Source organism: Triticum aestivum, chromosome 6D, assembly GCF_018294505.1.
Source record: "Triticum aestivum cultivar Chinese Spring chromosome 6D, IWGSC CS RefSeq v2.1, whole genome shotgun sequence".
In the NCBI taxonomy this organism is placed as follows: domain Eukaryota; kingdom Viridiplantae; phylum Streptophyta; class Magnoliopsida; order Poales; family Poaceae; genus Triticum; species Triticum aestivum.
This window is the reverse complement of record NC_057811.1, coordinates 108,035,532-108,049,829: the sequence shown is the minus strand read 5'-3', so window position 1 is coordinate 108,049,829 and position 14,298 is coordinate 108,035,532. Positions and strand designations below refer to the sequence as shown.

The 14,298-nt window shown below is 45.6% G+C and overlaps 2 protein-coding genes across 2 annotated transcripts; one reads left to right on the top strand and one right to left on the bottom strand.

Annotated features, from left to right (window-relative positions):
- Positions 1 to 4,512: 4,512 nt before the first annotated feature.
- LOC123143903 (single-stranded DNA-binding protein WHY2, mitochondrial) lies at positions 4,513 to 9,060 on the top strand. The gene is made up of 8 exons (XM_044562898.1): positions 4,513 to 4,671; positions 6,063 to 6,148; positions 6,232 to 6,329; positions 6,419 to 6,511; positions 7,128 to 7,222; positions 7,316 to 7,389; positions 8,107 to 8,195; positions 8,666 to 9,060. The coding sequence occupies exons 1-8, from the start codon at positions 4,634 to 4,636 to the stop codon at positions 8,786 to 8,788; spliced, it is 696 nt and encodes a 231-aa protein (XP_044418833.1). The 5' UTR covers positions 4,513 to 4,633; the 3' UTR covers positions 8,789 to 9,060.
- A 118-nt stretch (positions 9,061 to 9,178) lies between these two features.
- Positions 9,179 to 12,997, bottom strand: LOC123143902 (probable arabinose 5-phosphate isomerase). The gene is made up of 3 exons (XM_044562897.1): positions 12,058 to 12,997; positions 10,789 to 11,012; positions 9,179 to 9,622 (listed from the first exon to the last, which is right to left on the bottom strand). The coding sequence occupies exons 1-3, from the start codon at positions 12,724 to 12,726 to the stop codon at positions 9,466 to 9,468; spliced, it is 1,050 nt and encodes a 349-aa protein (XP_044418832.1). The 5' UTR covers positions 12,727 to 12,997; the 3' UTR covers positions 9,179 to 9,465.
- Between the last annotated feature and the right edge of the window lie 1,301 nt (positions 12,998 to 14,298).

Below are 14,298 nucleotides of genomic sequence, written 5' to 3'. Positions count from 1 at the left end.
GGTTAAGTCCTCGACAGTGGCTATGAAGTGGGTGGCGGGTGGGAAGCAAAATTCTCCGTTATCAGCCTCTAACTAGTTCGGCCGCGAGTCCTCCGCCAGGGACAGGTTTTTTAATGAATTTAGCACATCGCCGAAGGGCGAGTGTTGGAAGATATCTGCGGCACTGAACTCGAAGATTGATGACCGATCCAACTCGGTGACCGGGGGCGTGCGTGGTTCGGAACTTATAGCCGGAGCCGAGTCCGGAATTCCGTTGACGCTGATATTGCCTGGTGTTGAGTCTGTGTGTGGCTCCAACGCCGCGGACTCTGTGGCTTCGGATGGTGCAATCTGCTCCGGATCTAAGGCCGTAGCAGTTATAGGAACCATCTCCTGAATCTGGTCCGATGACAGATTTAAGTCATGTTCATCGGAGCGAGGGGGAGCGATCGCCGCGGTCTCAAATCCATTGAAGATCAAGTCTCCACGGATATCCGCGACATAGTTCAAGCTTCCAAATCTGACCTGGTGGCCAGGGGCGTAGCTATCGATCTGCTCTAGATGGCCAATCGAGTTGGCCCGCGGTACGAAACTGCCGAATACGAAAATCTGTCCCGGGAGGAAGGTTTCTCCTCGGACAGCGTCACTATGGACGATCGAAGGGGCCATCAAACCTTTCGTTGACGGCACAGTGGAACTCTCAATGAAAGCACCAATGTCGGTGTCAAAACCGGCGGATCTCGGGTAGGGGGTCCCGAACTGTGCGTCTAGGATCGATGGTAACAGGAGACGGGGGACACGATGTTTACCCAGGTTCGGGCCCTCTCTATGGAGGTAATACCCTACTTCCTACTTGATTGATCTTGATGAATATGGGTATTACAAGAGTTGATCTATCACGAGATCGTAATGGCTAAACCCTAGAAGCCTAGCATGTATGACTATGGTAATGAATATATCCTATCCGGACTACGCCCTCCGGTTTATATAGACACTGGAGGGATCTAGGGTTACATAGAGTCGGTTACATAAAAAGGAATCTTCATAGCTAGTCGCCAAGATTGCCTTCCACGCCAAGGAGAGTCCAATCCGGACACGGGTAAATTCTTCAGCCTTCACGTCTTCACAGCCCATCAGTCCGGCCCATGGATAATAGGCCGGACGCCCGAGGACCCCTAAGTCCAGGACTCCCTCAGTAGGAGCCAATATGAGCATCCAGGTTCCGCTATTGGTTAATGACCGGAGACGTGTCTCGGTCATGTCTACATAGTTCTCGAACCCGTAGGGTCCGCACGCTTAACGTTCGGTGACGATTTGTATTATGAGTTTATGTGTTTTGATGTACCGAAGGTAGTTTGGAGTCTCGGATGAGATCGGGGACATGACGAGGAGTCTCGAAATGGTCGAGACGTAAAGATCGATATATTGGACGACTATATTCGGACATCGGAAAGGTTCCGAGTGATTCGGGTATTTTTCGGAGTACCGGAGAGTTATGGGAATTCGTATTAGGCCTTAATGGGCCATACGAGAAAGGAGAGAAAGGCCTCAAAGGGTGGCCGCACCCCTCCCCATGGACTGGTCCGAATTGGACTAGGGAGGGGGGCGCCCCCTTCCTTCCTTCTCCTTCTCCCTTCCCTTTTTCCTATTCCATGTGGGAGGTGGAATCCTACTAGGACTAGGGAGTCCTAGTAAGACTCCACACTTGGGCGTGCCCTATGAGAGCCGGCCTCCTCCTCCCTCCATCCTTTATATACGTGGCCAGGGGGCACCCCATAGACACACAAGTTGATCTGTTGATCTCTCCCAGCCGTGTGCGGTGCCCCCCTCCACCATATTCCACCTCGGTCATATCGTAGCGGTGCTTAGGCGAAGCCCTTTGTCGGTAGCAACATCATCACCGTCATCATGCCGTCGTGCTGACGGAACTCTCCCGTGAAGTTCTGCTGGATCGGAGTTCGCGGGACGTCATCGAGCTGAACGTGTGCTGAACTCGGAGGTGCCGTACTTCGGTACTTGGATCGGTCGGATCGTGAAGACGTACGACTACATCAACCGCGTTGTGCTAACGCTTCCGCTTTCGGTCTACGAGGGTACGTGGACAACACTCTCCCCTCTCGTTGCTATGCATCACCATGATCTTGCGTGTGCGTAGGAAATATTTTGAAATTACTACGTTCCCCAACAGAGGACGGCCCTAGAGGGGGCGCGCCAAGGGGGGAGTCCTACTTGGACTCCTAGTCCAAGTAGGATTCACCCCCTCCTTCCTTCCACCGAAGAGGGAAAAGGGGAAGGGAGAGTGAGGGAGAAGGAAAGAGGGGGGCCGGCCCCCTCCCCTAGTCCAATTCGGTTTGGGCAGGGGGGGCGCCCCTCTCACGTGGCCTCTCCCCTCTCCTCTAATAAGGCCCAATAGGCCCAATACTTCTCCCGGGGGGGTTCCAGTAACCTCCCGGTACTCCGGAAAAATGCTTGAATCACTCGTAACCATTCCGATGTCCGAATGCAACCTTCCAATATATGAATATTTACCTCTCGACCATTTCGAGACTCCTCGTCACGTATGTGATCTCATCCGGGACTCCGAACAAACTTCGGTCATCAAATCACATAACTCATAATACAAATCGTCATCAAACGTTAAGCGTGCGGACCCTACGGGTTCGAGAACTATGTAGACATGAACGAGACACATCTACGGTCAATAACCAATAGCGGAACCTAGATGCTCATATTGGCTCCTACATATTCTACGAAGATCTTTATCGGTCAAACTGCATAACAACATACATTGTTCCCTTTGTCATCGGTATGTTACTTGCCCGAGATTCGATCGTCGGTATCCTCATACCTAGTTCAATCTCGTTACCGGCAAGTCTCTTTACTCGTTCCGTAATGCATCATCCCACAACTAACTTATTAGTCGCATTGCTTGCAAGGCTTATAGTGATGTGCATTACCGAGAGGGCCCAGAGATACCTCTCCGATACACGGAGTGACAAATCCTAATCTCGATCTAAGCCAACCCAAAAAACACCTTCAGAGACACCTGTAGAGCATCTTTATAATCACCCAGTTACGTTGTGACGTTTGATAGCACACAAAGTGTTCCTCCGATATTCGGGAGTTGCATAATCTCATAGTCAGAGGAACATGTATAAGTCATGATGAAAGCAATAGCAATAAAACTAAACGATCATTAATGCTAAGCTAACGGATGGGTCTTGTCCATCACATCATTCTCTAATGATGTGATCCCGGTGATCAAATGACAACACATGTCTATGGTCAGGAAACTTAACCATCTTTGATTAACGAGCTAGTCAAGTAGAGGCATACCAGAGACACTCTGTTTTGTCTATGTATTCATACATGTACTAAGTTTCCGATTAATACAATTCTAGCATGAATAATAAACATTTATCATGATATAAGGAAATATAAATAACAACTTTATTATTGTCTCTAGGGCATATTTCCTTCAAAAACCACCCTAAACATAATAAAAATTACATCAAGGCCCCTGAACCACCCAATGACTACTACCGCCACCAGAATGAGCCGCTAACGCCTCAGTGCTTCCTTACAGGAGTTGGGCTGACCTTGTTAATGACAACCGAAAAGTCTTTCTGCATGTGCCCCTAAGGACCAGCTCCTTGGAGCCGCGGTTGTCATTGTTGAACCCTTGAATCGATCCGGAGCGCTTGACATCAGATATTTTTGTCGTTGTGCATGACGAGAAACCCTAACATTGTCACCCAAGGAGACGACAAGAATCTACACCAGAGGCTCGCCGACTCCATCCTAATGGACAAACTTGAGAAGGATCAAAGCCTAGAAGACCACCTCGAAGATGAAGCACTGCCCTAGTGAGGACTGAAAAACCCTAACCTAAACTAATAGCCGAAGCCGCACCAGGATTCACTTCCCTGCCACCGGCTGTCGGAGCGGCATGTAGAGGGGATGAAAATCCACGGGCTAGTCAGAGGAGCCTGGAAGGAACGAGATCTTCACCCTAGCCGCCGAGCGCCGTTGAGAGGAAGGAAAAGACGTATGTCTGGGGGGTCTATGTGGTTGTCCAGTCCTCCTTGTTGCTTTCTTTTTCGGGATAACGATTTGTTTTTCATATCGTTGCCGCTGGGGTCCTCTGTCTTCGACCATCCACTTTGTGGCCACTGTGCTAACAATGCTTCTCTGATTCTAGTGGCGCTTTGGAGATTATGAGGCGGCATCGAGCTTCACTCACAGGGTGTCGCTGGCGGGTGTAGAAGAAAGATGACATCGATTTCACAAGAACTTATGTATAATTAATTTTTGTAAGGTTGTTCTATAAGGATTGACCAACTTTGATACATGTTTTTTTTTAATATATATGTTTGCTGCATCACGATTTAAGGAAAACACCCAACACATGTGTTTTTAGAATGTATATGTCACACACATGTTGAGAGAAATGATTACAATCTGAAGATCATCTATCCGCAAAAAGGAAAAAAACAACTGAACATCGTCGCGGGTTCTGGGCATTGGGGCTGGGCCACAGCCCATTTTCTCGGGTTACTCCTATAAACGCCGTCGGCTCGTCCCGAGACGAACGGCGACTGCTTTCCATTCCACCTGGGGCTCGGGCGCGACCAACGACGGACGAGCAGCAACAATGCTCCGCCTCTCCCGCTTCCTCCCCTCCACCTCCAGGTCAGCTGCCGCGAAACCCTAAACCCTAACCCTCCTCCTCCCCGTCTCCGCTCGGCGCGACCCCCGCCTCGCGCGCCAAATGGGAGACCCTAGCCGCCTCAGCCGCCGCCGCCGCCGCCGTACCATTTCCCTGTTCCCGTGTCCCGATTTTGAGGGTTGGTGTGCTTGCTGATGCGAATCAGCCCCTCGACCGAGTCCGTGAAGGCGTGTGTTCGGTCGATTCGGGGGATTTTATTTTGCGGTGGCCGTAAAGGTGGCTGGGGGTTTTCTTAGGGTTTAAGCGTTGACTCGTGGTCAGAGCACGGAGTTGGCTACCTGTTGATTTCTCCCTTTTAAATTTCTGCAGAATATGGCCATGTTGTTTCTAGGCGTAGATTTTGATGCTATTTGCGCTCTGACTGTTTCATTTGCTGGAGAACAATCATCCTAGTCATACTGTTAGGATCAAATTTGGTCATCATAGTAGCTATATGTTCATATGTTAATCAGTGCTTGAAGTGCATAAATGTGTAATTGATACAATGACCAACTAAGACAGTAAATTGTTAGTGCCAATTTTAATAGTTTGATGTGCCCTAATTATTGCACATCTAAGTGACCCAATCAAACGTAAAAAGGAAAATAAAAATAATAAAGAAAATGCCCACACGAATCTCCATGTAATATTAGTGATATACTCCCTCTGTAAAGAAATATAAGAGCGTTTAGATCACTAAAGTATATTTGTTTACAGAGGGAGTAGGACTTAGATGTGCAATACTTAGGGCACATCTAGATGTGCTTTAGCAAAACAAAATTTGATACTACCAGGATCTCATTATTGTTTCAACTTGATGCTGCTTACCACGCCCTTGTAAAAATGATGACACCACTGAAATTAGCAATTTGTTGTTACCTGATTAAGTTTAATCTTGTTCAGTTTTTCCTTCTGTTTGACATGCTTTGTGATTTCTCTTGTATTTATGTACAGACACAGAGGGCCTCATCTTAAATATTATGTGTTCTGTTTGTATACCCTATGTGATTTCTCTTGTATTTATGGTCTGTTGGTTTGTATAATGTGCGCTTTGACTTCATTTGGCCCTCCACATGTAAGGTTTGATGTATGTTCCTTGTACAACATATTGTTCATAACTACAAAATCATGATTGTAACAAAAATACTTCCAGATATTATCACATAACCTATCTATAGCTGTACTGATTGTTGGTTAAAAATATTGTGAAGTTTGAATATTGAAAAGCATGTCTGACTTATAGAATTAAACAGATGGATCATTACCCAACCTTTAAGTTAGAGACTCTCAAGTAGTTCTTTGTTGTAATATCATTCTGCAGTTTTTTGACCAGTTGCAATGGGTGTACAAATAAGTTTTTCTTTGTCCTTTTCAGGGGAGTCACTGACCTAAAAGATGTTCTCTGGAGCGGTTCGTTGACATTCAAGCATGCGCTTTCGACTTCAGCTGCAAATGTTGATGGTACAGCCTTAATTTATATACTTATTCTTACACAGCCCGCTACATGCTTCAATCGCTGACTGCAAGAACATCTTTATCTGCAGAGAATGCATCTGTTAAAAAGTATGCGAGCTACACTGTGTTCAAGGGAAAGGCTGCACTTTCTATAAGTCCTATCCTTCCTTTATTCACCAAAGTCGAAGTATGTTTACTTTTATATCTTTGTGTTCCACTTCTAAGCTTCTAGCAAGCAATGCCTTCCAATATATATGATTTTTTGTATGTTATCAGTCTGGAGGATCTCGAGTGGACAGGAATGGGTCAGTAATGTTGACCTTTTTCCCGGCAGTTGGACAAAGGAAGTACGACTATACAAAGAAACAGGTAAAATATTTTCTTGTGTATTTGGTATTTCCTAGTGGTAGAAACTGGTCATAAGCAGGTCAATTCCTAGTCATAGCCCATTTTATCCATATTCTTGCCATGAACTCCAGACCAAATCAATACTGTGACCAGTATTCATATCCAAAGCATACATTACCATTGCTAGTACTGTTATTACTTTATGTTGGATATATAAACTCCACTAAAAAACTATGAAGTGTTCACTTTTTAGTAAGCCATAACAAATGGAAGCGAACTTGCAGGATGTTTGCTACAATTAAAGAATGAAATTAATAGTTGTGTTTGGCATGAATTAGCTATGTACAGAACAATAGTCAAGAGGGAAGGAAGGTTCATCCTGCATTTAGTTCAACCATTAAAGCATCATCTGTAGTTTGTACCTTTTTTTTCTGTTGTTGGTCATAGGCTCATAGCTGGCAGCGAAGACCAAAAGTATCTTGATATTTCTCTTTATAACAACCGCACTGTCTTCTTTTGCATTTAAGTTCCTCTTTGTAAATTTGTTTTTGTACGCACAAGTGCACAACATAGGAATACATTGTCTAAAACTCGATACTGCATTGGGCTTTATGGATCTGGAACATTTATTTTACAGCTCTTTGCTCTGTCACCTACTGAAGTTGGGAGCTTGATAAGTCTTGGGCCTGCTGAATCATGCGAATTCTTCCATGATCCTTCCATGAAATCAAGGTTTGTAATAGTATTGTGCAAAGAATAAAAAGTTACATACATATACTTTGTGCTTTTAATTTTAGCCTTCTAACGACACCAACATTTCACCAGTCATGAAGGCCAAGTGAAAAAGTCATTGTCAATTACTCCTCTTGGCAGTGACAATGGATACTTCGTTAACATAAGTAAGTTACTTACGGATTGTATTGCCTTTCTAAGTTCTAATGTACCTTATTTATTATTTTCGATAGTAATTGATTCCGCCCTCCCCCCAAACGCACACATCATTTTTGGGATGTCCAATCTCTGCCTTCTACATGGACCAAGCAAGGAGTGGACTAAAAATCATTTTATTAACGGAACATAATGTCATAATTATCCATGTCAAGGCCTTAGCATTTTCAGAGTTGCGAAGAAATTGTTCTCTTCATCACATGAGTCTGTTTTATTTTCTGAAAGGATGTATTCAGCATGCCTTAGATGACTTAAAAGGCTTTGTGCCTGCCTATGGCTACTTGACATTTGTACTTTTGTAGATGACACAATACTCAAGCTGTGCCATCAATCCGCCATAGCCTAAATCTAGAATGCTCAACAGAGCCTAGGAGTTGGTCAACTTGTGAATTATATTGGTCCTGCCCATGTGAAGTACGATCTCCTGCATTAATTTGACTTCCGAGGGATTTTATCTCTGAATCTTAAAACAACTGCCTGATAAAAGGGAATGATTCCGCTCTATACTTATCATCCTATTCACCATATTTATTCAGCACACTGTACAGAGCTATTATATTTTCTTTGTCCACTAGTGTGTCTGTATGTTGTGTTATTCTGCTAGCTTCCTTTTCTTGTGTTGTCACTGAATGATTTTGGCAAGAGATACATGACAATCTTCTTTTCAGCTGTTCTGAATAATGTGCAGAAGACCAACGAACGCCTTTCAGTCCCTGTAACAAAAGCTGAATTTGCAGTTATGCGCACGGCATTGAGTGTAAGTTTCCATGTTGCCATTCTCATCTATTGATGCAGAAGTTTATTATCAGGTTATCCTGACTACCCTAAATCCTGCTGATAATTGAATCATCGACAGATTTAGTCCAACTAACCGACATACTGGCAATGCATAACTAACAACAGTAGGTTTGGTGTACTTGAACTTTTATCATGGCTCTATTTCACCGCATTCCGTTTTATAGCATCAGGTTTGTGTCATACTGCATGGATTCACTCTCTTCCACAAAGTTGCTTGGTCATTGGCCCCTGGTGCTCATATTTGCTTTTCTATTTACGCGATTTTCAAGTATATCATTGTAACTACTAGTGATGACTCATGAGTCATAACAAGCAACTTCAGGCTGTTGCCAACAAATTTTGTGTTGTTGCTTCTCTATGATTACGTTACATGTAAACCGTCATTTATGATGTCTTTTGACTACTCAATATATGTATGCATTTGTGCAGTTTGCATTGCCGCACATCATGGGTTGGGACCAGGCCCTATCGACTCACCCTCAAAGCACCTCGACCTCAGCTAGCAAGCCTAGGTTCGAGCAGCCAAATCCAGCTTCGGAGTGGGACAGGTGAAGCTTTCCCCCTAGCAGCAGATCGCCGGAGGGCTCTAAACACCGCCACAGGTCGCCAGTGAAATGTGTGGAGATGTGGGATGTTGAACTGTGTTTCTTTTGTGATCAAACTAGGGAACTTTCATCAGATTTTATGGTACCCAAGGAGATTGAAGTTAGGATGAAAGCACCATGAAACCTCTTGTGTCTGTTCAGTGCACGTCTAGATTCATGGCGAATGTCTATTCTAGTTTAAGCTATAACTTGCGTTTGATGTCCTCAGTGGCTGTTCAATACTGTGGCCTGCGTGTGATTCAAATGTCTGGATGCTTGGGAGTCATTTGAATACATCACAAATCTGCCACAAACTGGAGTTAACTACAGCAACCATTGCCTTTGACGCACATAAAAGGAAAATAAGAATTGACAACTTAAGATTTATTTGACTTGCAGCTCTGCTTGAACAACCAACGAACACGATTCCACATATTCCTCTAACAAGACACTATACAGAGGGGCTATGGGGTGATGAGGTAATGCCTTCGAACACATACTCTTTCAAATATCTAGACTACAGATGCTACAACAGCGATAAGATGATGCTGATCAGATTCACAAGAATTTATCTGATGTCTTGGGAGGACCAAGCAGGCGCAAAGAACCACAAAGAACCGGGACAGGCCACACACAAAGAGTTGGTTACAATCCAGCGGAGACCAACCCATGCAGTGTAATTATCCCAGACACGACGTTTTTGTCATCGACGACAGGCAGGAACTGCACAGGTGAAGGGGGCGACTCCATCTTCTCCATGGCTTCAACGGCCATTGCATCCGCGGTGATTGTCCTTGGGTTCCTGAAAGATGTCAAGCATGCCTGTTAGTGAAGGGGGCTATAGATCATATCAAGCATACCAACAGAACAAATGCAAAAGAACAGAAGGAAATTGGTTTGGGTTGATTCAGTTTTATAGCAAGATGATACCACATTCTTCAAAGCTACTTCTAACTTATGCTATTTGTACTCTGGATCTTGAGGGAAACTTAATGAAGTGACCAAAATGCGCTTGAGAAACAGATCGCACAGTGCGGGGTCATTGTGTTCTGAATGTGGCTAGCCAGTAGCATGTTGTCATGAACCACAAATCCCAGGGCATAACAAGAGTTACACTGAACAACCAATGCACCAGGCATGCGCTCACTCACTAGCAGCTGGGCAAATCACCATCTCCTCAGTGACAGCTCAAAACACCCTACCAGGTGGTCACTACAGGCAACTGGCATGCTGTTGCCTCTCACATCCACAGAATCAGCACTGCCCTCATGGGAGCTGTGGTCCTTTATTGGGACATGACAAGAACAGGTCAAGGACTGACAACAATACCCTCTGTTACCAGATCTTGTTGCACCACAGGACAATAACGAGGAGTACATTATTGAGCTATCAAGATCCTATCTGGGGCATCAGATTACTTTAACGGAGAAAATAAGTAACATTACTAGGTGGAAGACAACCATTGCTGGCAGAAAGTTCAATTGTTCAACACCAAAGATTCAACTAGAATGACCAATGAACAGAATAACTGAAATTAACTCTGAACAAAGGAAACTGGACTTATAACAGAACACTCGGTAGTCAGTTCTCATCATGAACTAACAGAATATTCATACGAGTAATTTACGTATATATTGTAAGAAATGGCACATTTGTAGATTTAGGGTACATGATAAAAATTTAGCATATATTTCCTGTGATTGTAAAAAGAAACACTTGTTAAACAGCGAGGAAAGAAACAAACGTCTCTTTTCATAACCGGTTTTATTTTTAACACTTGTGCTTAACTTCATCTTGTTTCAAAAGGTTCTTTATGCCAAAGATGGATGATATCTTTTTTGAATGATACCACCCATGGATGTTGTTGCCCATTTTACCATTTTCCAGAGAATTGTTCCAGAAGGTTTTCCAAATCCTGCCTCTACTAAAAAACATAACAACATACATAAAGACTGGGCAGAGACAAACCTGTTGCACATCTCTCCAACTGTTAGACTGAAAATAGCTGGCCCGCTTGCCTTGAGTGTACGCCGGAGGTCTCCGTCGGTGAAAGTTCCAATCAGATGATACTCATCATCAACCACAAGAAGACAGCCACAACCTTTACTAGTGAGCTCAGTAAGTTGATCCATTATCATATCTCCCTCCTTGCACAATGGAAGCTCATTTTGTTTCTTCATGACATCCTTAACCTGCAGGGAAATTTTGCAGGTTATGATTTTGGCACACTATTACCTGAAGAACATTCCACATGCACAAGAAAAGAACCAATTGTTTGGTTGAAGGATAACATAACTTCTCATGGTTACAAGATGCAAGTATTTCACATTATATGACCATATTATTATCTGTTCTCGTTTCTGGCCAAAGGAATACGTATTTTAGGTAAAACTCAATATGGTGCTAATAGTTTTTCAAACTTTGCATGAATATATAGATCAGTTAAATGTGTTTTAATATGACGACATATTATCAGTCAAGAGAAAATGATGTAGGCTTGCTTTAAATTGTGTAACCATACTACTAAACAAGAAAGGCAAAAACATGCATCCATCTGTTTAGCATGATTCTATTGTTACGCTAAATATGTGCCAAAGTATCTTCATTATCTGATGAACACAAGTGGAAAACAGCCTATCAACAGCAGACCACGTTGCTATAATTCCAAGAGGTGTCATAAATAAAAGAGAAGGCGACAAGAAGCCGCAGATAGAAACAAGATGTTGAATGGATAGTGACAGGGTTGTGAAATCATAACAAGCATGTGCCGCATCATGTGTACAGTATTTCCAGTTGGGAAAATGATGTATATGCTTGCTTTCACTTTTAACAATACTACTAAACAGAACAAGTAAAAACATGCATTCATCTAAGCAAGATTCTGTTGCGAAGTATCTATGCAGTTGCATGAGCACAAGGCGAAAACGACTTATCAACAGCAGACCACATCGTTATAACTCCACGACGTCTCATGAAAGAGATAGTGTCACAAATAGAAACAAAAAGTTGGTTGGATAGTGGCAAAATTGCTAAATCATGTTGTATCATGCGTACACCATTTCACGTGGGGAAATTATACAAAGAAGGCCACCGACACGCAATGTATCAAGTACAATTTAGTAATTGTAAGATCTGATTTTAGATCCGATGCCCCATTGGGTGTCTGCACACGGAATTGCCAAAAACTGATAGTAATGTTGAAAATGCAGGATAGCTTGCTGATGAAGGAAGGTATACCTTGAAGATGAGGGTCTTTCCGATCTTTCCGGCGGGGTGGTTTGACGCGTACTGGTCCCTGGTGAGGCGGCGCGCCTCCATGATGGCGGCGACGACGGTGTCGCCGAAGACCATCTGTATGGCGGTGGAGGTGACGGGCGCGAGGCCGAAGGGACAGACCTCCCCCTGCAGCGGGAGGTGCACGTTGAGGTCGCAGGCGGCGGCGAGCGGGCAGTCGGAGCCGGAGGCCGCGGAGGTGAGGGAGATGAGCTGCGCGCCCTTGGCGCGCGCGCAGGGGGCGAGCGCGAGCAGCTCGTCGGAGGCGCCGGACTTGGAGAGCAGCACGAGGACGTCCCCGGGGAAGACGGAGCCGATGTCGCCGTGGAGCGCGTCGACGGGGGAGAGGAACCCGGCGCGTGCGAAGCCGAGGGAGGCGAGCGTCTGCGCCAGCTTGCGGGCCACGATGCCGGACTTGCCGACGCCGGTGAAGAAGACGGCCCCGGGCGCGTCGAGCAGCGCCTGCGCGAACGCCGCCGCCTGCGGCATGTCGAGCCGGTCGAAGAAGTGGTCGAGGTGGCGGCGCTGCGCGTCGAAGAGCGCGGCCAGGTCCGACGCCGCCACCGTCGCCCGCGTCCCCTCCGTCGGCGGCGGCGCGCATTCCGCCGGGGAGAGCACCGGGAGCGAGCCCATGGCGGCGCGCGGAAGGTGCTCGCGGAAATGCCGCGGCGGCGAGGAGGGATTCTCTCTACGGTGAAACGGGCGCCGCGGGAGAGAGGGTGTGTGTGTGTCGTTTGCGCGTCCCCGCGGCGATCTGGAGTTAATCGGGGAAGTGCGCGACGAGCTAATTAGTTAGGGGATTTTGACGGTGGTGCGCTCTGGCGGTTTGCATGATTGCATCAGCGCTGCGTGTGGTACCATTGACGGATGCCGGTAGCATGGGGCGGGTATGGTCGCGCGGTGATTGAGGATGGCAGGGGTGTCGAGACTGCGGATAGATCGACCGACACGTCGAGCAAAGTGTGGGTTTACGGCCAGAGATCGCGACCCACGTGCTCTCATTCGCAGGCTCATCAAGTTTGGGACCCATCAATTCTTGTAGCATATGCAGAGTATCCAGACGATAAAATACATCCCTCCAAGCTGCGAGGCCAGCAAAAATGCTGGGCCTGGTTGCTCATGGTAGATTTCGTCAAGGACTTTGTGTAAAAATAAATCGTCGATGTCTCCACATGTCCCATATCGCCCGTGTCTTAGCGAGGAAAAGAAGTTAGGAATGGAGATATCAATGTTAGAGCATCTCCAACTAAACCCGGGCAAACGTCGGGCCGGGCCGGGTTTCGGGTCGGGCTTGTAAAAGCCCGACCTTTATTTCTCAAGCCCAAGCCCGGCCCGAAGCCTGAAATACTCCCTGTTTTCAAGCCTGAGCCCGGCCCGAAATCAAGCTCGAAGCCCGGCCCGGATGTTGTTTTTTAGTACGCGCACGTGCAAGCCCGGCCCGAAATACAGAAAAATTGAAGCCCAAGCCCGGCCCGAATTATCTTTTGGGCTGCAAAACAAAGCCCGAGCCCGGCCTGAATGTCAAGCCCGACCCGGCCCGCCCCGGATTTTTCGGGCCGGGTCGTCGGGCCGGGCTGCCCATGCCCGAGTTTATCTCCAACGAATGATGTACAAGCTAGTAATGCTTAAAAATTATTCTAAGGCAGCAGAGATAAGGTATTTAGGGGCCAAAAAAATTTGTACCGTAAAACTAGTGCCCTGAAAATTTGTCATTTTTCAGCTATCAAACATTTTAAAGTTTATTCGACCCGATAAACCCAAGAATAATAATATCAAACTCATGTCAAATTAATCCAAAACAAACAAAACACATGCAGTACATAATCAGTACATAGTTCATCAATCCATAATCTCAGATTGAACACACTTGTTCATCAAACATAACACGAAATTCATCCCTCATGATATGAAACATGGATGGACCATCCGAGCTATATGAAAGTTGCCGCTTTGTAGTTTAGTTGGAGCCTTCGAGTTGATCATTCGGTTCCTCCCGAGCTGTATGAAGAAGTGTGCAATAGTCAAATTTTCTCTGTTCAACCTATCTTGCCCGCTTCATTACAAACACATTTTTTGAGAGAACTCATAGGTCTTGTGCTAAGTTCAAAGGGAGTTTACTCCAACATCCATGGCAAGCCTTTGAATCTCTCCTCTCCTCTTTGATTTCAAGCCAAACTTTCAAAGATCTAACCTCCCCAATCCAGG